Source organism: Nestor notabilis, unplaced genomic scaffold (genome assembly GCF_000696875.1).
Source record: "Nestor notabilis isolate BGI_N333 unplaced genomic scaffold, ASM69687v1 scaffold15027, whole genome shotgun sequence".
In the NCBI taxonomy this organism is placed as follows: domain Eukaryota; kingdom Metazoa; phylum Chordata; class Aves; order Psittaciformes; family Psittacidae; genus Nestor; species Nestor notabilis.
In genome coordinates, this window is record NW_009937025.1 from 694 (window position 1) to 25,516 (window position 24,823).

General features: G+C 43.4%; 1 protein-coding gene across 1 annotated transcript; it reads right to left on the minus strand.

The window, feature by feature from the left end:
- Window positions 1–16,545: 16,545 nt before the first annotated feature.
- Window positions 16,546–24,512, minus strand: LOC104408891 (chromosome unknown open reading frame, human C2orf71). The gene is made up of 2 exons (XM_010018625.1): window positions 20,758–24,512; window positions 16,546–16,675 (listed from the first exon to the last, which is right to left on the minus strand). The coding sequence occupies exons 1-2, from the start codon at window positions 24,510–24,512 to the stop codon at window positions 16,546–16,548; spliced, it is 3,885 nt and encodes a 1,294-aa protein (XP_010016927.1).
- Between the last annotated feature and the right edge of the window lie 311 nt (window positions 24,513–24,823).

Genomic DNA, 24,823 nt, shown 5'->3' on the forward strand with positions numbered 1-24,823 from the left:
TGGTGTGAGTAGGGGAAAGGGATGGGGGGCAGAAGGGTAAGGATGGGAGGGAAGGGTCCTTTCTCCTGCATCTGCTGAGAAGTCAGTGACTAGACTCTCTGATGAGCCTTGCACCCTTCCTCATCATCTACTTCTGCCCTGCTACAGTCTATTTGTTCTCACAGTCTGTCAACACTGCCTAGATATGATGGTAAATGATGGGGAAGTGAAAGTCCCTGTAAAAGGGTGGTGATACTGCATTGTGGCTTTGCGGGAAGAGGGACAATGGCAATTCCAGTAGTAAGCACCCTTTGATGTTTCACAACACTGACCACCGAGACGCTGGGAAAAACTGTGCATCATCATTATGCTATTAACTTGTGAAATAAGGAGGCTCATTGCTGATACATGAAGCATGTGGGGAAGTAACTGCTGGGTGTGGCATAGCAAGTGCATCAGGCACAGGTTCTTCTAAGAGGAGTTTGCCATTTGTGTCCTTAGAGCTCTACTTTCTAGTCTAATTTATGCTGCATCTTAGCCTTGAGGTAGTGAGTCACTTCACAGACGCCTTCACAGGCCAAGTGCCAGGGGTTAACTGAAGCAAATTCTGCCTTAAAAAAAAAAAAAAAGCCAGCATGAATTGTCTTTCGTTTCCCTCTTTCTTAATTTTGCAAGAGAGATTGAGTATCAGCTAGTCCAGGGAGATTGAATTCCTCCTGTTCCTTGCAGGTAGTGCTTCTGCGCAATGCCAGCATTGTGTTTATCTGAGGACAGAATCTTTCTCAGGTGTCCAACCCTGCAGCGAGAACACGTGCCTCCTTCTCCTAGCAATGACAGAGGGCACGCTATGGCTGAGGCCTGTGCTTCTGGCCCTCCTTTTCCCTCTGCCCCAGTGGTTTTCCTCTTGTTTCCAGGCACCGCAATGTCGTGAACACCTACTGACCACGATGGAGCAAATTGGAGCCCAGAAGCTCCTGTGTTAGCACAGTTACTACACAGTGCTGGGTATCAGGAGGTTACCCAGTAAGAAGGACCATTGCCGAATTCCTGTGATTTGAGTGATTCTTTATTGAGAATAACTGAGCTCAGATTAGTGAAACAATTTTGTTAGGTATTTGTGCAATGTTTACTATTAGCATAATCACACAAACCTCCAACAAACCCCTTTACTTCAATTAGTAATGTTAATTCCCATGAATAGATGCCAAAAACGCATGAGCAACCAGCTGCTCGTGAGCATACCTGTAATACAGGATAATAAATAGGAAGCATGAATGAGGTGATCAGTCCTGGCTTCTCCACCAGTAAAGAAAGGTAAATTATTGTGCAGTGGCAGCAAGACATTGCAAATAAGCACTGACAGCAAAGCAGGAGATATCTTTTCCTTGTTCCACTGGATTCTTTGATCCCACAGAAGCTTACCACAATGTAGGAGTGAAATTGTATTATTTTCCTGTTGCCCTGTGTTCTCCTCTTGTGTTCAGCTGACAGCATAGTGCAGTGATGACACTCCATGGCAAATGGAGTTAAATCTCTCTCTTTGCTGAATAGGTAATACTTTCTCATGAAGGTGTTGCACATAATGAGTTTAAAATGTCAGCTTATTCTGTTAACACTTTTCCTTTGTTTATTCACAAGGAAGAAGAGACAGTAATAGTGTGTATTCCTTTCTCTCCTTTCTGTGTTAGGTGTTATGGATGGAAGATGCTGAGTATATTGATGAGTCATCAAAAATTTGATATGTATTTGAAACAGTCTGTTCCCTTGAGTGACTTGGGAGCTGTTATGGCAACAATAAGGCAGAAAGTAAATGCTTGGCAGGAGAAATGCCTCCTTTATGCAAGTACAGAGATTATTCATGTGAGATTAAACCTGCCTAATCTTTCTTTATCTCATTCTTCTTCTGCTAAATCATTTTGCTCCTGGGAATGAACTGTTGATCCTCAGCCTGTTTATCTTTGGGCAGTGAAGGAACTGGTGTCATTAGAAATAAAGTCTTTGCAACAGAAGAAGGAAGTAGTAATGCCAAGAAAATTGCCTATTATGCAAAAGATTCACAAGGCAATCATAGTTAGTACATGAATTGTCTGTATTCTGGGAATACTGCCCTGCTGCATGCACTCTGGAGCTGGAAAAAGCTTTGTGAATTCAGCCTCCAGTGGAAAATTATCCCCTTCTGGTTGCTCCAATCCTCATCCCTTTCCTGTTTGGGAAATACTATTCTCACCCTTTTTGGGGGTCCTCTGTTCTCTTTGGAAATAGGAGGAAGATGGTTGAGAGACAGATCTTCTCTTCCTTCTTCTCCCTGCATCTGCTTTTTTTCCATTTTCCAGAAGATGGTGCCTGATAATATGGCTGTCAAGGGACTGAACCTGCTCTAATGAGTACTGCACAGCACAGTAAACTTCAGAAGTCTGCCTGTGAGCTAGGCAAATGGTCTATGTCCCAAAGAGGTCATCAAAGCCCTGCACTTCTCCAGATGCAGGTTCTGAGATCTAGCAAAACTTGGATGTCCTCCAGCCCCAGTTCTGGCAAAATCAGAACTACTCTCAGTACTTGAGACCCCTGTATGGAAAAAGAGGCATCATAAATTCCTGCTTTTATACCTCTATCCCAAAGATACTAATTTGTATTACTAAGATGGGATCAATTTAAAGATTTATAGTAGGTCAAGAGAAACAGCACATGATTGTCCTGTCCCCACCCAGACCTCTTCATAGAATACACAAATCCTTTTAACCAGCATGAGGTTGTGCAAACACTACAGTGAGTACAGGAAAGGAGTGAAATGGTGCTAGCAAGCACTGAGCAGACAGAAAGGATTCCATTCACCTTTTACATTGCTGGGTACTTGTTCCCACATCCCTTCTTGAAACAAAGACGTTTTAATCCAGTCCATGTCATTTGTTTTCTTAACAGATTTTTGGTGTTTTTGTCCAGAGAATTCAGGACTGCAACAAGAAAGTGAAGCAGCAGGCGCTGGAGGTGCTGGCTTTGATGACATCTGTGCTCAGAGATGCCTTACACCCAGTGCTGGTGTCTCTGGTAGAAGCAGTCACTGACAACCTGAACTCAAAGCACACAGGGGTTTATGCTGCAGCTGTGAAAGCGCTGGAAGCATTCATTGCTCAGCCAGGTAAGGCTGGCCTCTGGCATGGCCTCTCCTCAGCTGTGGCTTCTCTGTCTCAGTGTCAGGTGAACACTGAATCTGTTGATAGCTGTTGTCATCTGTGGAAAATACTCATCTGCTGCAAGAGGTTTAGGAAGTTCTGCCTGCATTCTGTCTATCCCAGTCTATTGTATCATGTGGACATGTGCAGCTGAATGGATCTTGCTTATCGCCTGGATCATACGTTTGATTATTCAGTAGAGAGGACATTACATGGATTATTTTAGGTTCCTGCCAGAAGAGCATGAGGGAAATGAGTAGCATCTGTCATGATTGTTTTCCTCCCTTCTTCCCGGGAAACTATATGTGTTTTGTTTTCATTGAATTGGCCTACAAGATGTGCATGCTGCTAAGTTTATATCCACTAAAACAAGATGAGAGGAACGTGCTTTTCCTGCATGGTCAGAAGGGTGGTGGAGGCTCTTTCCTCTCGCTGGGCTTTGTTCCATGCTCTGGCAGGGGCAGCTCACTCAGCAGAGTTGTGTAGCCCTTTCTGACCCTAATATGAAAAGCTTTGAACTCAGTTACTCATTTTGCAATTTTAGGTAGTAGTTTAGCTATATAATGCCCAAATGAAAATGTCCTTTTGAATTCAAAGATTGAGACTTTGAATTTAGTAATAGAGTGTTATGAAATATCATAGATGAAGGCTGCAGTGCTTGTTTCATAGTCAGACTGGAGGTCTCCACACGTTTGGGGTTAGAAATGCCTTGTCTCCCTTTTTTGAGATAGGTAAGGAGAGAAGGGTAAGGAGACCATCATTGTCCCCTTTTCTGGATGCTTGAGCATGGAGCCACAGGTATGCCTGTTGATGTAAAATATGTACCTGCAGTATGGAGAGGGTGAGGTCCTGATCTGCCCTGTGTCCTGAAACATGTGGCCCACTGCAGTTTGTGCAGCAGGTGATCTGCTGCCTACCAATGTCATGCTGAAGTTTTCAGGGATCCTCAGGCTCATTTTGGCTGGAAGTACCTGCCCTGCACAGTGCACCTCCAGCCCATCCCTTATGGCTGTCCAAAAGCTATGTGTTAGTGTGCTGTGGACTGGCAAATGCAGTGGCAGGCTCCTTCATGGGTAATACTACAGAAGTCTCTGTTGATGTCTTTATATTTCATCAAAACAGCTTTTAACAGCTCCTTTTTGATCAGAGTATTTGGAATTACTCCCTTTTGATCTGGTCTAGAAACTGACTATATGAATGTGGGTGGTATGTGTTTCTTAAAAGCATATGGAGGTACTGTCCTGAAGTTAGCTCCTTGCTTCCCCTTACCCACCACACATTTCAGTTTGCCTTAACTTGGAGGCAGTAACCTAAAATAAGGGAGTCAGAAAAGCAGAAATAGAACGACGGGTGTAAAGTAGAATGGGATTATATTAAGGTTTTTGTTCTCTTACCTCAGTTTTATGGTTGATACGAATGATTCACAACAATGAGTACAAGGATAGACAATTGGGTGGCTCTTTAAGCAAAGAAGGGGCTGGAAGGGTTGGTTGAAGCCAGGGGACACAGTTGAAAACCAGACCCAAGTCTGTAGCAAGTGTGGTTCTCTGTGACTGTTAAATTGTTCTTATGCACTTTATTCTAGAAGCTGGATCCCCTGGAGAATCCATCTGCAACCGATTAAAAACTAATACAGAAAAGCAAGCTCCTCATAGAAGTGTTTGGGTTCTATGGCATGTTTGCAGATCACTTGTGTCATTTTTGCTGTAGATCAAAGGACCTGAATTTCTCTGGACTGTAGCTGGTGAGCTGGATAACCAGAAGCTGTGGTGTATAACCTGTGTATCCGGGTGAATAATCAGAAGCATAAGGTGAAGCCCTTATGCACCAGGTCCCAAGCAGGCTTCAGTGTTTACCAGCATTTCCTCAAAGCCTGAGGAGACTTTGGCTCTGTGCTGCTTACCTGCTGTGGTAGAAAAGGTATTGCTGTGAACAATAAATCCTGGAGTACAACTTTGCTGGAATTCAGGGACAAAGGGATTTTTGGAGGTTGGTTGGGCCCAGTTTGACTTCCCAAATGAATTGCTTTGCTGTTAGTGGTAAGGAATTCTGGCCCATCAGAGCTTCTGCAGAACAGGTTCCTGGAGGGCTCTACATTATAGGTATTAGCTGATCCTGTCTATTTTCCACCTTTCTTCTTTGTCTTCTTTTTTTTAAAAAAGGAAATTTATGATTTGCCAAGTTCATTCCTGTAGCACAAACACGTATAAATCCAGCTGTAAATGATGACTTGTTCCACGTGTTGTTCTGCATAGGGCAAGATTTCTATAGTCAATAACAACATAGCCAAGGTCTGCTGTAAATTCCCTTGCCACACAGATTTATGTCTGCTGTGAAAATGCAGCACTGGGGGAATATGCCAGAAAAATTTAGTGTTGAAGAGACAGCTCTTAAAGGGGAATTAGCAACTTTCTCCGTATCAGCTGCTTTGTAAACTCAGTGAATTCGCTCACCTGCTCCTGATCATGAAGTGGGGAGAAGGGTATGAGACATGTACTGCTCTTGGCCCTTATCCGTTTTCTGCGGTGCCTGGGAGAAGGTTAGGGAAAAGTTGCAGAATCTTGCTAACAGAGGATGCAGCAAACAGATCCCTTCAGGATTTTCTATGGAGCTTTCTGTCATTCCACTGTCACCAATTCTGAGAGATCACTGTAAATTTTCCATGCTGGTAGATGTCAGAACAGGAGCAAGGCACAGCTGTGTCTCATCACACTGACTTCACCCAGAGACAGGTCCAAGCAAACAAGGTGGAATGTATTTTTTGTGGTGCTGCTCAGTTTTTTGAATGTTTGCAAAAATTCAGACAGGCAACTGAATCATAAATATTGCAAAATTCAACTCCTAGCACTTTAATGGGGGAAGGAAGGCACTACTGCAAAATGCACGCATGAAACCTTCGCATATGCTTCAAAATTGTCTGCCTTTGCAATTTAAAATCAAATGGAAAATGACAAGCCCCTCCCAAACTCTAAAGGATTGTGCAACACTCCTAGCTTAGAGTAAGTGAACAGTGTCTTGCTCCACTGGGTTTAATAGCTAAGAGCCCAGCCGTTGCTTTGAGGCTCTATTTTGACATGCCTTATATTCTGAGTTTTATGTGAAACTTCCTCATCTGTCACCTTTAATGATCCATGCAAAAACGCAAGCTGGTTAGAAAAGTGCTTGATCACTCAATGTAAAAAGAAACAAATGAACCTCCCCCCCTAGAAAAACCCAAATCAAAACAAACCCCATCTCTGAGGCCAAAATTCTACCTACAGACTAAGTTGCTTCCAAATAATGCCTGATTCATTTATTTAGCTTAACCTGGACATTGGCTTGGATGTGCCACCTGAAGGCCACACATATTCATTAGCTGTGACCTGGAACCCTAATCCCATTAGAGGGAACCGCCTCCATAGATGGGGGCAACTGCAGCCCGAACTGCAATGGGACCAAGACATAGATCTTGGTGTACTCTGACACTTGTCTTAGCCTGTCCTCTGCCATGAAGGAAATGTCCTTCAGATGTCCAGTGCCTGATGCCAGGCTGGGGAGTCAGGCCAGTAGTGCCAGTAGCTCCCAGAGGAACCAGCCCTTTGCTGGAAAGGGAATTGCCCCTGTAGGTGTTCATGTAGCAAAGAGGAGGCCGCAGTGAAAATGGGAGCATAGAGAAGCGCATTCTTCTACTCATATGGCAAATGCTGGACTGTTCATCCTGTGGCCAGCTCATTTAGTTAATAGGTAGTGCAGAGAATTAAAGCTGAGTTAGTAAGAATTGAACTGCCTGCCACCTTGCTTCCTCTAACAGCCATTAAAAACTCCTCTGTCTTTAGGTCTCTTCAGGCAGCTAAATTAATGGCTGGATAAATTTGTTACAGACTCAAGCTTTACTCTTCCAAAATGCACAGGGCAATTTAAATATTAAATTGAAAGGTGAATAGTGCCTATGCACTTACATTCCTCAGAACCAAGCAAACAAACAGTTCCTCCTCACCCACCCAAAACCGAAGCATTCCCCTGAAAATCTCTGTAAATACCCATATTTAATGATTGCTTGACATATTGTGCTCCTTCAAGATATCCAGATCTCAGGGTGTTTCTTTTCAAAGCAGCAGCTGTAAGATAGCTCTCTAGGGAGGAACAGCAAGTGTGAAACAGTGTCTGCCAATACTGCAGGAGTGTGAGGCAAAAAGTCGAGTGCCTGTTGAAAAAGGTGAATGAGAAGAGCGTGGTTACCCAAGCAGAAGCTTAATGAGGATAGTAGGATCAGTTCTTTACTGCATGCTTGCAAGAGGATCATTAGGGACTTCCTTTTTGTGTGTCTTACGCAGAAAGGAGCACTTGTTAGCATAGTGCTGCTTAAAACCATTTTGGGATTTGGCTCTGAAGTGGTTCACAAAGAAGTAGGTTGCCTGCTTTACTGGTGCCACTCCTGGTGACACTGTGAGGTATCATAGTACATCCCACGCACATTCTGCCTCCAAGAAGAGCTTTGCTTGGTTTATCAAAGCAGTAAGACTGGAGGCTTGCAGACCAATCCAGGCAACAGTTCATAACTTAAAGCAAGACCCAAATCAACGACAGGCAACATAAGAAAAACTGAAATACACGTGACAGACAGGTATTGGGAAATCAGTTCATGTTCCAGTCTCTCTGCCAAACCAAGCTAAGAGACCTTTAAGAGCCCCCAGGAGCAGATGGTGTTGTCAGTGAGCAGTAATTTTGTCTTTTATAAGAGTAACATGGAGTCTTGTCCATAGCTGCCAACAGATAATGTAAAGATTCAGCAGCAGCTTATCCTTAAAGTGTGAATAGCTATGTGGACTCTTGAGGCTTCTCACCCTTTTCCTTAGGAAAAGAGGGATACACTTCTGCAAAGCTTTGGGACACAAAATCTTTTCACTGCTTACATGTGATTTAAATTTTGAGGGCCCTGGTGTGAAATGTTGAACACAGCTCCTTGTACTGCAGCCACCTTTGGATTTACACATGTGAAATGAGAGGTTTTCCTTTTGAATTTAAAATCCTTGCAAGAATGCTTGAAGGAAAGAGGAAGAAAAGAAACTGGCAGAAATTGATTTCACAAAATGCGGTTCCCTCTGACCTTTCTCTCCTCCGTCCCCTTTTTTCCTGATAACCTCAGAAGAGTGAGCATAGATGAATGTTTCTTTTTCAGATAACACATTGCTGCTGCAAACGCTTGCCCAGCAAGTGCGTTACCTTAGTGGCCAAGCTCTGCTGGATGTCACAAAACAGCTCTCAGGTATTGCCCATTTCAGCTAATCTCCATTTCTAAGTCAGGAAGTCTTCAGAGGGAATATGTAAGAGGTAATGCCTCTGAATAAACAGGGCAGTAGCCGATCAAAGGCCAGAAGGTCATGAGCTTGTCCCTCCTACAAAATACACATAATAGGTGTATTTGGCAGAGGGCTGCCTGGCTGCTGCAGAGGTGTGCAGTGTGAGATGACAGCGCTCGAGCTCCAGAGCTGAGATCTCACTGGGGCATCTCAGGACCCACCTCCAGCAAAGAGGTACTAAAAGTACCCTGGCTGGCTCCTCTCTTTGAAGAGCAGTACAGTAAATTTCATGGAGGTTTGTAACAGGTGCCTTTTCTAAAGCCAATGACCATCCTTCAGAAAAAAGTGTGGCAAGTGGTATTGTGAGGATCTGCTTGTTTTGTCATCACAGGATTCTTGTTTTCCCGCGATTCTTGCTTTCCTGTTGGGGCAGAACCCTATAAAGCCTGGGGGTCATTGTGTAGGTGAAAACTCAACACCCATATGACAGGCAAGGATTCTGTGCAAGGCAGGATTTGCAGGCTGAGGGGCTGAAGCAGGCAGTTCAGCCCAACCCACTGAGGCTCCCTGCCTGTGTTGCAGTAATGACATTGGACTCCGAGCACTGCAGGATGTGCAAAGAGTCTATTTCTGTATCAGTGGTGTTCAGCATGCTACAAATGCAGCTGATAATTGATTTATAATAGTAGCTTACAATGTCAGTGATAGCCAAGGATTGGAAAAAATAATCTCAATATATACTACAGAAGACTATTTATAGCCTTGCTTTAATTAGGATAAATCCACTGCTAATTATTCCAGCATCTTTTAATCCAAGGTTTGATACATTTTTCTTCTTCATTATGAAACTCAGAAAGGTATTTTTAGCCACAGCAAATGTAAAAGGGCCTTTAAAGATAATTTGCATAAAGTAAATCTCCATAAATATAGAATTTAGTTTTACAGTTATTTTTATATCTTTTTCAAATAAAGCATTTGAACATAAATTGGGGCTACTCTAAAGAGAGCAGATGTTATCTCAGGGATTTAGTGGCCATAGACAGTTCTTTCTCTTTGGAAGCTCCATAGTGAGTGCTATGTTTAATATCATTTAAACTCAAACGAACTCCCATTTTAGAATAGGTACCATAACCCTTTTCCTGCTTACCAGAATTGGTTTTAGGTACTTTCAGGAGCTGTTTAAATGTTGATGACTGATGCTAGATTAACAGCATAGAGAAAAGGAAGGTCCTTCTATTACAGAATAGGAAATGGTTACTGCATAACATTTCTACTGAACAGAAAATAAGAACTCTGTCTCCAGACGATTTCAGGTTTTGATCTCTCAGCAAAATCTGCGATGCAAGGAGCCTATTGGTAGTAAATTTTTGTTTGTATTTAATATAGTTCAGCTTAGAAAATGAGCTAAGAACAGTATTCGCAGAGAGAATGAGAGGGAATGCCTGGGTTTTGGCTAAGAGGATGTGTGGTGGGGTTATCAGAGGATGTGCAGCTCACTGTATGTGCCAGTGTATGCCGTACGTGCCAAGCTGCTGGGTGGCCTCTTTACAAGTCTGGTAGTTTCTGGTGCAACTTACCTTGCTGAGTTTATACTTACAGATTTACACAGCATGTTTTGATGTTGGCTTTTAAAAAATCAATAATAATAATAATTAAAAATGTCCTTTTCAAAATTTTTATATCCTGAGCTCATGTTCACTGAGAAGCTTGCACAGATACCAACAAAATAAAGACCCCACTGTGTAAATTCAATTGATCACTCTGGAAAGGGAAATAACATATTTATAGACATACTTAGAAAGTAATAGGTGAATAAAACATTGCCTGCCAGTACCTGGTTTCTGTTGTGGTGTTTGAGGATTTTTAACTCTTCAGCTGAGACAGTTTCCCCACGAGAGGGGCTCTCCCACCACAGGGAGATCAAGTTTAGCTCAGAGTGTAACTGCAGTGACAAGCAGAGGGTTAATAGGTAATGGTTAAATCAGCTCAGGTGAGCTCTCTTGTCACAGGTTTGCTCATGTGAACATCTCTGAAGTTGTTAAGAAGCTACAAAGGGGTTTGGATGATATAAACAACAGGTAGAGCTGTGTTGGATCTTCTTTCAGTACTGGTAAGAATATTTAATTTTCCTAACTTCTTTTTATTATAGTTTGATGACAGAAATCTCACCAGAGAGGAGGCTGCAAGCTGCACTTGCAGGGCCAGTTTAGTGAATTGGGTTACTGCATTTAATGTGCAGCTGCTAACCTGCAGAGGTTACTACAGCAAAAGAAATGTGTGGCTATTTTGTACATTGGCTTACTTTTAGCCTACATCCTGCCAGAGCCTCAAGACAGACTCTGGCTGTCAGAGACGGTTCCTCCTGTTTGCTGAAGGGAAGAGTTGTCATCAAGGGAAGAGGGGGGGATAAAATGTAACATGGCTTTTGCCACAGAGGAGTGAAGAAAGCTTATGTTTCCCTGATGGAATGGGGAGAGAGTGGTCTTGTGCCACCTCCCTGTGCCAAGGGTCATTAGAGCTCTGGAGTTACGTGAGCAGAGACACTGGTGCCAGGTACTCTGAATCCAGTCTGCAAAATTAATCATCTCCTCAAATGGGCGCTTCTTCTCACCAAGAGACAAAGCACGTGCCTGGTGGCATGGCTCGTCTGCTCTTCAGGGTTTGCTTGTACCGTGCAAATGCGTTAGCTGGACCCTGAATCTCCCTGGAGGTGCAACCTCAAACCCCTGCAGGGATGTAAGTGCACGAGCTTGGCAGTGCCAAGAAGGCTGGGGATGGGATGGAAAAATGAATGGCAAATAGGGAGGGTGGCCAGGGAGGGAGGACAAGGAGGGAAGAATGGAGCCAAAGTACAGTGAGGAGGCTGAAGGCTCCTGTTGTGTAAATAGTGTTGATGCTTCCTTGTGGTGCTGCTCTGAGAGGTGAAGCAGAGTAGTGAAGAATGCACTTGAAGTGAGCTGCTGTGGGAGAGATGCAGCTGGGTCATGGAGTGTAATGAGATTCTGGCAGAATTTGCTCCTGCCCTTGGAGCCAGGAGCTGAAGTGTCTCTCTGCAGAGGGAGGGCGACTGCACTGAGGTAGCTGTTTTCATCCTTGATAAATAGTGATGATGGGAATACCAGTGGTTGCATTCCTAGCAAATCTCTGACAGCTGACACTGAATCCTGATACTGTGATACTGCCTTTGATATAGGCAGAGGTGAGAAACTCTCTAGTCAACTAGAGCTGACCTGAACTTTTAAGTGACTTTGGCAACAAACAGCTCCTGTGTGTTGCTTTGAGGGCAATGGGCTATGCTAGTAAGATGACTTTCCTAGGGATAGTATTGTGCCAGTACTAGGATCTCTATTGCTTTGGCTGCTGTATTATTCTGGCAGGTTTTTATTGTCAGTATCACCCAGTACAAACCAAACATGCTTCTGCTTCCCCAGGGAACAGCTGTCCTCCAGCTAAGCCAGCCTGATGGCTCTGGTAGGAGCAGGACTTGGGCAGCTGTGTGAGCTCCCCGCACAGCCCGGCAGCTGCAGTTTGGTTCTCCAGAGATCCTGCAGTGACACTCCATTTGAAGGTAATGGTAACAGCATGCCCCTCCTCTGGCCCTGCCCAGGGCTGGCACTAGTTCCTCTTGCACACCTGAGAAAGCTGCTTTTTCCACACTTGGAGATTGCTCTTGTCCTATACTAATGCTGGCCTAAAATCTTCCTCAGTGCAATTCCAATGAGGCATCAGTATGTCCCTCCATACCTTTTCCTCACAAAGCCTCTCCTCCTTTTTTCCTTTCCCCATTACTTCTTAGTGTCATTTACTGCTGCTATTGATTATTTGGCATTATAATGGTGTAATTTACTCACATGTTTGGGGGACAACAAACCCAAAGTTCTTTATGGATTAAAAATTTTCTTACTAGATGTGTTCTGTGCTCACCATAGACCTGAACAAAGAAAACTTGGCCTAAATGCCAAAGCTTTGCTCTTTGGCAGTCTGAGTCCATTCTGGCTCATAGCTGTCTCCAATTGTGATTTTATATGTAAGAAGAGAAAATGTGGGAGAAGTTGCACTGCTTTTGAAAAGGCATATATATACGTCTATTTATCCAGGACAGCAGGCAAGTAGTGTTGTTTGTAACTTGTTTGCAGAAGGATTAGTTGACTGTGAGGCCAGTAACAGGTGAAAAGGCTTTCTCAAATCTATTTATACTGCAGCCTGGGTGCCAGTCAGCCCAGAGCTATGTCATAATTTATTGCTGTGGGCCCGTGCAGCATAATGAATTCCTGCATAGCTGGAACAAGCACTTCTGGGTTCAGCTCTGACTCTTGGTGGACTGCGTGATCATTGGCAGATTATTTAACAGTTTCATTTCATAATAATCTGAATCTTTTAAACTTACGTTTTCATTTGTAACTGCCATTATTCCTCCACTTTAGGGAAAAACACTTCTAATTCCTCTGTCTTAGAGGAAAAAACACTTCACGGCCTGGTGTAAACTGTAACATTTTGACAGCAAAGTCTCTGTAGTTGCTGGTTTCTGATGTTAGAGTAGAAAATATATGTACAATGAGTTCATTAGGCTTTCTGAAGGAAAAAATACATTTCGTGTGGCCATGTGTGTTTGCTGAGCTATGGATCTAATCCTGGCCTAGTAAAGCCCAGGCAGGGCAGCACACTGCAGGGAAGAACAGTTCCATGAGCTTATAGGGTTGCCGTAGCAGCAGCGAATGTGTCCTTCTGGGTTTTCCTTGGAGACAAAATTGGTGAAAAAAACCTACCTGTTTACCTCCACACTCCCATGTTTTCTCAGATCTTTTTAACAGATCATAGTAAAGGCAGTGAAACTTTGCACCTATCTGCACAGCCCTGCTTGGAGGGTGGCGTTTTTTTCCTATCCTTGAAGTCATTGCTCTTTCCTATGAGAAGCATTTCTTAGTCTTCAAATGAACATGGATGAGGCATGGTCCTCCTGATGATGCTTTGGAGTACTGTCAGTGCTTGGCTTACTAAACTAAATATAGATATAGCTTGTGTCTTGGCTCAGTTGTGTGCAAATTTAGGAGGAAAAGGAAATCTGAGATGGAAAACTTGAGATAATGGGCTATGAAGCCCTGTCTGACAAGGGGATACTGCTTCATTCTGTGCTCCACCCCTCTGCAATGAGACCTTACTGCAGTAAGTGCACTCTGATTTAAACCCATAGGACAAAACCACTGCCCTGTGCTCGAGGTAGCTGTGGTTTCACATAGAGGCTGTACTGAACTGAGTACAAAATTGCCAGGTAGCTCAAGCTTAAATCAGGGCAGGGGAGGGGGGGAAGCACAGCTGACCTGTGCTCTGGTCTGTCAGTATCCAGGCAGGTTCTTGAACCTAAAAGCCATTATCTGCTTAATGGAAATGCAACCTAAATTAGCTGATCAACCAGTAAAACACAAAATAAGGCAAGCTTGTGCAGGGGTGGGGAAAATGGCAGCAAATGGACTTTTATAGCAAGGGGCATTGGTTAGGGCACTAAGGAAGGAATCAAAAGTGTAACTGGGCTAAAGTTTAAGACAGTGGCATACAGAATGTAAGAAAGATCACACTCGTACCTTGCATATAAAAACTCTGATTTATTTACATCAGTTAGAAAACAAATCTTAAAGCTGAATACGGTCTTATAAAACAATTGTATTCCATAAATTTTGTATTCATGAAAAATGGAAGTGTTGTCCAAAAAACCTGTAATGTGTAAGAAACCATTACTTTTTTTTTTCCCCCCAAAAGCGATGAGACAATCTCATGTTAATCTCATGTTTGCAATACAAATTGAAGGTAAACACCTTATTTGCAAGAGTCCTGTACATTAACTGTACTGAAGAGAATCAGTTTGCTATACATAGTCGTGAGTTCATGTTACAAACTTGTAGATCACTCCCAGAGAAATTCTGTTTCTTGAATACAACACTTAATTTGCTGCAGCATCCTTAGGGCAGTATCAGAATCCTTCAGCAGCTGCAGTGTTTAGGTGGGGTCCTGTTTGCAATAAGCCTCCTGACAACCACTGCCTTGGTGACAGAGATACTGTGGTAGGATGCCAGCTTGTGTACCACATCCTGAGGGGAGCCTGGGTTCTGGGGAAAGATGCTTTGTCTTACTCCATGTCCAGCTAGCACATGTGTGAGAAGGTTTCCAGCTTGATTGCTGGAAGCCTTGCACCACAGAACTTGGTGCTTGTGGATATAAATAAATACTTCATTACCCATCACGGTGCTGGGAAATTTCAGCATGAAACCATGAAGAGAGAAAATGATTGTAGTAGCTGAGCAGAAGCTGTCCTCCCACTCTGTTACGTTTTCATCTTCAAAGCTACATTTAAGCATGCAAAGTGCCAGTTTATTGCTGTCCTGTTTCTGGTTTGTTTCTATTCTGGGTGGTTACTGCCAGCAGAACAGACAAATGCATGCAAGAATGTACTTGTATTTTCATGCAGTAGGGAGAGAACTACACTTCTGATGATGGGGAAGACTGGCCTTCAGAGTTTGTTCTGCTGGTAAACTTTGCAGTATCTCCCTGGTGATTTTCCAGCTTGGGAGGGGATAGTACATCTGCCTATGTGATTACAAGGTGGATCTGTTGACATCTCCTCCCTATGGGTTCACTATGGGTAGGGCTGGCTGCTTTCCCACCTCAAGCTCACAAACCCCTGCTAATCCAAAGCATCTATTAACTGCGAGTTACTTCTTTATACTCAACCCCTCAACTTAGACATAACAATTAAGGTTTCCTTGTGTCTGTGGCATAAAATGGCACTGAACTTATTGAAGAATGGTTGTGATCAAGGCACTAGATTAAAACTCAGTAGTTCAGCATCCAAAGGGGTTCTTTATACAGAACTGACAAACCTCAGTTCCCCCATCATGGAGGTGGGCAGGAAGGGTTAAAAATCATGTGTGAAGGTGAAGTGCCCAGTTACCACCATCACGAAAACTGTAGGAAAAATTAAAACTATTCCTATCAAAATAGGACTACAAATGTCTTTTTTTTTTTTTTTTTTTTTTTCTTTTTCTTTTTTTTTTTCTGGATCTTATTCACTATCAAGGTTGCATATGAAAACATGTACAATTACATTAATTAAAATTAGATTAATTTTCATTATGATGATAAATCAGTTAGGTGAGCAAGATCCAGTAAATTCTGAACCTGTATTCCAGCAGGTGCTGTAAAAGCCTAGGATTAATCGACTTCAAATAATGTGTGGTTTTATTGACAAGAACCTGTCTGGGCTCTTCTCTGGAATTACAATAAACCCCTCAAACTGCATAAATCAGAATATGAACCTGCTTTGGAGACAACAGGATTCTCTGTGGTAGCATTCTCTTACGAGGAAAAAAGATACACATCTTTAGGTGCTTCAGGATTTATAATGTTGTTTGATTGGGCTATTACGAAACTACTCTAATCTAAGCCTTGTACCCTGGGAACTAGAGGTGATGAGATTATGTGATAATCAAAGGTGATTTAGAAGATCAAAGCCTTTTTGAGGGAGTAAGATCCCTAATTTTATTCCTTTAAAGGGGATTACTTTGTTTTGACTTGTATTTGACCTTATTCTCTCTCTGCACGTTGATAAATACCTGAAGATGTGGCTTTGCTGAAGTCGTTGATGTTTCTGCAGTAAAACTCAATTCATTCAGGATGATACCTCCCCCCCAGAAATGTCACAATAGCACAACAGTTTTTTACATAACTGAAACTGTGATGCCTCCTCAATAAATAGCATGGCAAATAATGATCACTTCTGGTAGTTTATGAACTACTTTATCTAAAGAGTGAAACAAAGGACTTGGCTACAGGTGCTATCTTTATCAAACCAATTTGCCTCTGACTCACCCAGCTGCAAAGTGTTTCTTTGGCTCAGTGTAGATCTTTGAGTGAAACCATGAAATGCAATCAAAGGAGAAGCACCTGGCTCTGCTGGTATTTCATGAGATTGCTTTGCCAGTTTGGGTTTTTAGATCCAATGCCATTATATTGTTTCCTCATAAGGAAAAAATGAAGCCATGGTTTGGAAGCTTGGGTAAGGCTGCTTTCTCCCTCCAGGGGTTCTGGCCTTGCTCGTGTCTCTGCCTTCCTGAGTGCTTCTGCTGTCAGTTCCTTTGCAGCCCCTGGCCCACGACGTACAGCTCGGGGTGAGAAGCAGATCTGTTGGATTCTTTGATTTCAGGACCGCAGGGGTTGTTCCAAGAGTCACTTGCTTTTCTAGGGCTCTCCTCCAAGCTGCAGAAGGAAAGGTGCTTAAGTTAAGAGTCTAATGAATCATGACTTTTTAAAACCAGCACTGATTAGGCCACATTAACCCGTGAAGCAGAAGTGCTGCATGATCCTGTGTCATTCGCTGTTTCCTCCTGTATGCATGCTCTTTATATGCACCATCCAGACTTTTTTCTTGTGATGCCAAATGCACTGTACTGTCCTCTCCTAAAACTCTCTTGGGAAGCAAACATTTTGTGTGTTTCCTGGGTGTGAATCTGGGTTCATTTGCAGATAGAGACGGATTTGAGTGAAAAGGCTTGTTCCAGACTCTGTTGGAGGAAAAGTTTTTCCTCTCTTACACATCTGCTTAGCATGGTTACTGTTATTTCTGAGTATGCCAGCATGACTGTGGGATGGGTATTCTGGAGGTATAAATCTGCCATTCTGGAGACAGGAGAACTGAGACACTGAAAGTGTAAATGGTGTTCCTGAGGACACACTGGCAATCTCTAGGGGCACAGGGACTTCACAAATTAAGATTGATTATAGCAGTGGAGCTAGTCATGAATATCTCATGTCATGGGCCTTCATGCTGAAATGTGCCCTGTGTTGCTGCCACTACTTAAAATGGTTTAAGATCAATGTGGGGAAATATACCAGTTATCTGGGAATCATTACTGTATTTTAAGTACATAAGCTGCTAAACTGAATTAGCTTTCAACTACAAACAAGCTGTTTTGTTCCTATTCTGGCTGCTAGGACTTTAGTGATTTGAACTGCTGAATGAAGAGATTTGTGATACATGACTGGTCATGAAACTAATCCAGATTCAGATATCCCCAACTGCAGAAGGTCTCACTTGAGCTACTTTGGGCCTGATTCAGCCAACCCAATCCATTCTCAAGCCCTCCTTGAACAGTTTCTCAAAGGCAATAGCATTTAATATTTGGTCTGTGCTCTACCTCTTGAAAGATTAGCAGTCTAATTTAAATATTATTTCAATTAACTGCATATGCAGAAATCTTATTACTGATTAACAGGGTTTCTATGAGCAGAGCTGTTATGCCTCAATACGATGCCAAGAACTGCTGATTACTGTCCAGCAACCAAGCTTAGAAACCAGCAAAGTCTGTCCATCCACGGGCTCTCCAAATGGGAACCAGTTATACTGACTTGAAACTGAAACTCTTGTCCAGGTACCCTAAGACTAAACGCAAAAGCTCTAGCTCCAGCCCTTGTTAGGACAAAGAATGTTCTAAGTCCTGATACTCCTTAGAGCATGGGATGGGTGGAACACATGCTTTGGAAAGGAGCGCTTTCTGCCTTCTTGGGGAGCAGTGAGTGTGCAGGAGATGTGCAAATCTGTGCACAGCACTGACATTTAATGCCTGGCAATCCTAGCTAGGAAAATGAGATGAAAGCCACATCTTTGTTTTTCACCAAAAAAAGTAATTTAGAATTTCTGCTAAAATGGGGTAGGTGGGAGAGAGGACTCATGAGAAACATGTTGCTTGTACAAGCTCCCACTGGATCATCTTTAGCAATCTGCTTCTCCGCAAATGCATGTTTTAATTGGGCATGGAGAAAGTGGAGGGATACATCTCAGAATTTGGGAGCATGGGAGAAACTGGCTAACTCACTGATTTTACCTATAAGAGTGATGATATTTGCACGTCTGACTCTGTCTCCCCTCTCTCCTGTGACTAGAGCTTAAAGTTGCTAATACACACCCCTGCCAAAATGAAAAAAGGACATTGTTATATTTGGAAATAAGACAGAACAAGGGAAGGAACGAAGGAAAGGAGACTGATAGCTGGGTGGGAGTAGCTTGTGAATTTGAGACCAGATACAAACATGGCCAGAATGAGGATGTTTATTTAGGTATGCAACATCTGGTTTAGGGAGACATTTTGAAATTTCCCTCTGTCAGCTGAATGAATTGCAAAGCAGAGGAAGCCCTGGCTGCTTGGTGAACTTGGAGGAGGGAAAGGGAGCAAAGTGTGGTAGTTTGTCTGTTAGGAGCTCTGTAAGAGTAAGGCTCAGCGTCTGTGGTTCTCACAGCTGTCTCAACTGCTCTGGTGAAACAACCAGCAGTGATGCCATACAAAGATTCTTAAAATGGTCCTTCTCTGCCTGTTGGCACATTTGAAGTCATATTCTTATTAGGCCATCCAATGCAAGGTCTGTAAAAGTTTACTCCAGGCAGCTTAAGTGTAAGAAAACATACAGTAGTAGTATATTGCATCTTAAATCAGTGCATGTGGTAATGGGCTTATGTTGATATAAATTTGGACTAAGTAGGACTACTTCTGATGTCTGTTGGTGTAAATGGTAAGCTGTATTTAGCTCAGGATACATTTTGTTATTCCAGAATGCTGTATATCATGACACCAGGATATATAATTTTTTCATGAAAGGGATGATTTTACGTACAGTGGGTTTTTTATATTAAAACCCCTCTGTAAATAATATTTATATCTGTATGCCCTGGCGGACTACAATAGGAAGGTAATACACCCCACTGAAGCATAAATTAGCTGACAATTTATAATTGGCTGTTTTTAAAATTGATCCATAAACCTGGCAGGACTTTTGTCTCGCAAGGTTTGACATAAAGCCTCTTTTTAAAAGATTTATTTCTGCTAGCAGGCATTGAAGTAGGCAAAGCTGACTTTACACAGTACATAACAACACTAGAAAACCCAGCAACAATGTACAGGACTTTTAGGAAATCTCCAAATGTCAGAATATAATGCAATATTAGAACTGGGAATGTATTTCCCAGTGATTTTTCACATGTTTTTTCAGCATGTTCCTCTACAGTCAGTGTGGGAAACCTTGGTCCTTGGGGAGGGAATGTCTGGACACCCAATTTCAGTATCCATGACTGTCCCTTTACTTGCAATACACTGAGCGCATGTACACTTACAAGTGCAATCTTATCTCCCGTTAGGGTTGGTCTTGCAATCCCATGAGCAGTCATGGGATGATTCACTTGATTTCAGCTATTCTGTGGGAAGAGCAAAAATATTCCTCACATGAGGAAGGGTTACCTGAGAAGGGTCTTAATCTTCTGGCATAGCTTGGAGCTTAATGGACTTCAACATCCTAAGATGCTAAGAAACTAGAATAACAACACTCTGTCCTTCCAGGCGGTTATGCTGATCTTTGATTATTCCCAAATACCCATTTCTGTTTCCTGGCTGGTTTTGTGATTTATTTATTTATGTAACTGGTAGAGAAAATTTAAAGCTAAGCCCAGATCTTTTAAGATTTTACTACCAATGGCTGTAAACATGGAATTGGCATGTGTTGATCTTTAAACTGACTTCTTGAGAGCAATGAATCTCCAGCAGCCATGGAGGTTTTCCCACTTTGAAAACTGGGCTGGGGCTGTGGACCCATCAGACTTGAAATCAGCACCTAGAGCTGAGAGTCTACACAAGCAACTCAGAATTTCAAGCTGTAATTATGCCCATAGAGATCCTTGTCTGCACATTATCTTCCTGTCATTCTTGCCAGCTGTTTGAAACTGTTCTAATACAATTTTCAGCTGAAGAGTTTACTGGCTTAGAGGCTGATGTTAGGAAACGTCAGTTAGGACCCTTCCCCTTGGTGCAAGCTTACCTTATCATGGTTGTTTAAAGAAGTTCATAATCTGAGGGTTACTTCAGAGCTTTTAAGAACTCAGTGTGGATATCCTTAGGCTCAATACAAATAAGGGGGGTTCTGTGCCGTGAAACCAATACTGAATTTTCCCTGGGGTGCCTGTCACAGCAGGTAAGTAAATGTAAAGCTTGAGCAAGCTCTGGAATGGCTGAATCAAGGGAAGCCATTCCCTTGATTCAGACTGGCAGTATACTGAAATATGGGGCAAGACAACAGAATAGAATATTTGAGTTGGAAGGGAGCTACAACGATCATCTAGTCCCACTACAATGTTATCTTTGCCCAAACATCTGCACATGATATTCATGGGTCCTGCACATGAACAAGTGACTTTTCTGGGAAATCTCTTTAACAACATTAAAATCCCATCGTGAGTTTAGAAAGCCAATGCAGTGCTATACTTCTGCTTTCTTGGTCTGAAGGGGAGAGTTTCCTACCTTGCTTGGTTAAGTGCGGGTTCACTGCCAGCTGTTACAGGAGCTGGAAGACGAAACTGCACCCCTGGTCGGCGGTCAGAGTAACTTCTCCTCACGAATGGCTGAGGATTGGCAGCACTCAGGGACAGCTTTCTGGTCCTGTCTCCAGGCTGCCGGAAAAGCAGATTGCTCTTTTGGGAAAGTGATGAAGCTTCAGGCTGGCTGGTCACCTCTGCAGCAGGTTTGCTGGGTACAGGTGGGGGACTGGCTTCGAATAAGGAAGAAGTGGCTGGGCAAAATATTGAATGGACGTTGCTGCCCCTCTTGGAGGAGGAGAGCTGGTGCTCGTCCCCAGCATCCAGCCCAGCTCTTGGCCCCTTATAGGAGCGGGATGGGGAGGTTGGTGGGGAGGGAGTGGTGGGGAATGGAGGGGGGCTTGCATCTCGGCGGTAGGCTGGGGAGCCCAGCAGCCGGTGCGGCGTTGGCGAGCTCTGCTTGTGCCCCATGGGAGGGCTGAGTGGTTTTCGCTGGGGTGGTGGAGAGGGCAGCTTCTTCTGCAAGGGTGGGCTGGGCACCCTGGGGCTAGAGGGGGGACTGGGTTTCCTCTGCATGGTGGGTGAGCTCAGCTGTGGGTTGCTAGAAGCCTGCAGAGAGTGCCTGTGGTGTGCTGGGGAGCTGAAAAGTCGTTTCTCAGTTGGTGGAGAAGGAGTTCTTGTTGGGGAGACCCTCCTGGCAAACGCTGAGCCTTTTTCGTTTCTCCTGAGCGAATCAGGAGAACCATGTTTCTGGTATTGCACTGAAGTTGCAGGTGAATCGGGCTCTTTGCTCTCTGAGCTGTTGCTGTGTGGCTTTGAAACCCCGCTGGGATTTTGAAGAGGAATAATTTTATGGGTTTGCCTGTACAGATCCGCAGCTTCTTTTCTCTGGGTTGCCAGTATCTCCTCCTGGCTAGGGACATGCACGTTGGTAGGGTTCAGCTCCAGAGAGTACTTCTGCACTTTCTCATCCCCTGCTCTGGTATTCCTTAGACCTTTATTAGTGATTGCACTGGGGCCGCTGATATTTTTATTTGGCAATAAGTCAATGGACTGAAGGGAGGCTTTCATTTTTGGGGAAACTTGTGATCTCTTAGTAGCATGAAATTCTGTTTTGGCGGGCTTTTTGGCATCTTCTGAGGAGTTTCCTTCTATTCTTGCAGTTTCTTCAGGCTCAGATAAGTCAGAATAAGTGTCCATTAACATTTCAGGTGGTGGTGGTGGCAGGTTCTCAATGTCTACATCAATCTCTTCCTTTGTGTCCTTTTTGCTTACTCCTGCAGCTGGTGCAGGAGGAAAGGCATTTGGAAAGCTAGAATAAACTCCACTGGTGTTTGAAGGGTTTGTGTCTTCTACTGGTGAAACACGATGCTTAAGATTTAAAGGTGCCAGACCTCTCTGAAAGGGAATGGTGGGTGGGATGACTGGAAGTCCAAATTTTCTGATGCACTTTATTGGTCCTAAAGATCTTAAATGTGCATCTTTCACAAGATTATCAATAGGACTGAATGTTTCAATAAGCTTTTTGACAGACTGACGGGGGGCACAGCCGCTGCCACTGAGCATTTGTGCTCCAGGAGGCTCCTTTTCATTGTCTCCTGATGTCTCTTGGGTGGGGACAGCAGCTCTCAAATGCTTCCTGCCTTTTTCTTCTTCCAGCTGATGGGCAGGATTTTGGTCAACCATGAACAAAGGGACTTTATCCTGGTTAGGCAGGATACTGAAATTTTTTGAGAGGCACGCCTTCAGTTTGCTAGAGGACCTAGCTGTGTTTTGCTCATCCTGCAAACAAGGTGCTGTTCTTGATTTCCAAGGCTCTGGTTTGTTATCTGTATCCTTTCCATAAAACATTTCCAGCCTTTTGCTGAGCTCTTTCTGAGTTCTCTGAAGCTCTAGGAGGGTTGGGTCCTCTGCCTGGCTTCTGAGGGATTCCTCTGACCTGGACCGTCGTTGTTTCCTGACGGATTTGTGCCTGCCTGTTGCTGTACTGGGCCTTGTTGTTTGGACTGTTCTTCCACTGTCATCTTCTATCCATTCTTTATACCTGGATTTAGCTGGGACAAACTTGATTTTTTCACTGATGGCATCTTTCATCTTCAGAATAATCTCCTCCGCCTCCACATTCTCTGTCCTCTTGATGGAGTGCCTTTGTGTGTTATCAGTGACTGCAGGTGAAGACAGGGGCCTTCTTGGCAAAGCATCCTTCCCCATTTCTGATGAACTTGTGTTGTCATCCTCCCCCAGGGTGCTCTCTTCATCGTCATCTTCAGAAGGAAAATCTGTTGATTCACAGATTTTGAAATGTTCACCTTCCTGAGTAGAGTCAGACTGGAAGGAGTTGTAGGAATGGCTTTTGCTCAAGTTTGCATATTGGGGCATGGCAGAAATGCCTTCTGGCATTCCACCCTGGCAAGACGGTGCTTCCCTACTCAGCATGGATGAATAAACTGTATATTTAAAATGCTTTTCAAGTGCACAGCCATGGGATGTAGCTGTGCCCGGTGACGCTGTACCATTATGTGTGTGCTCCACTGTTTGGGTGTGCTTTTGGGATAGATGCCCATGTGTACAGGAATCACAGCTTGCTTGTCCTCCGTGCTGGCTGAGAGCACTGAACTCTTTTAGGGATTCATTGTCCGCACCAATGCCACTGTCCTCAGAATAGAGAGTCCTGTCATCACCGTGGGACTGAGAGGATCTCACTGTTGAGGCTTCAAGCAGCCTTACTGTCCGTAGCAGTCGCTCATCAAAGCTTTGCTTTACTTTTAGTTTTCCTTCTAAATTGTTTGCAGCAGACTGCAAGTAGCTGCACGTCTCCTGCAGGGCATCAGAGGTGAGGGAGGCCAGTGTCCCACTCAGTAACTGCATTTTATTGACTGTGTACTGCAGTAGTTGTTGCAGAAGGTCAGGGTGCTCCTTCAAATCACCCTTTTCTGCTGGCCAGGCCAGATTCCCACCTACATCTCTGAGAAGATTTTCCCCATCATTGGTGATTTCTTCCAAGAGCTGGTTGATTTCATCATAGTGAAGGAGGAGAAAGCTCACCATCTGTTGCAGGAAGAGCTGAGTTTGGGTAGCCTGGCTGGCCATGTGAAGTATAGTTTCATACTTGGAGAGGTTGGGATTTAAGTAGGCATATGCGCTCTGATGAGCCTTAACAAGCAGTTCAGGGAAATCTACCTTTTTCTCTGTCTCACACGGGGTGAAAATAGACTTCTCTTTAATTTTGCTAGGTCGACCTTGCTTTGCCAGCTTATGATTTTTTTGCTTCTTTCCTTTCTTTGGGATTTGCTTTGCACTGCTTTCATTCTTGTCATCCCAAATGAAAGCTGATGCTTCTGATTCACAGGAGCTTTGCTTTCTGATCTGTATGGCCTCAGTGATGTGCTTTTGAGACTCAATCAGCTCAGACATCATGGTCTCAGCATCTGTGGCTGTCCTCTCAGTTTTCTTGTCTTCCTCGGAAATCTGGGGATCTGAATGAGCCTTGGAAGGTAACTGCAAATTATCATTTTTGTCCTGCTCTGATAGTTTAGTAGCCTTTTCCCTGAGGTAGTCTTTCCCCTGGATCTCATATTCTTGGAATTCATCAATATTGTAGCAAGATGAACCTTTAACCAACAGAGGAATTCCTTTATCTCTTGGATCAATACGCAAAATACTTTTGGGTGTATTCAAAGCCCTAAGACCACCTCTTGCAATAGTATTAGCAATGTCACTGTGAGAAGGTGTGCAGCCCATCCTTTCTCTGTCTTTGGCTTTATTTTTGGTTTAAGATGAACAAGGTAAAACACAAGAAAAAAGTCAAACTCACTATTTCATCCTGAACTGCAGAAAGGCCAGTTTCTCACGAGTTTTCCATCATGATCCCAGTTTGGTTGTCGGTTTTCATTGTTCTTTGCCTTGAAATCTCACATGCTCATTGCCTAAGATCTGTCCTTGAAGTTGTGCACTGTTCCATTCTATAGTCCAGGTCAGGTTTTCTTCTTCAGTTCAAAAAAGGAGTGTGAAAGCTCTGCTGGATTTACAGCTAATGGATTAAGAGGACTTGT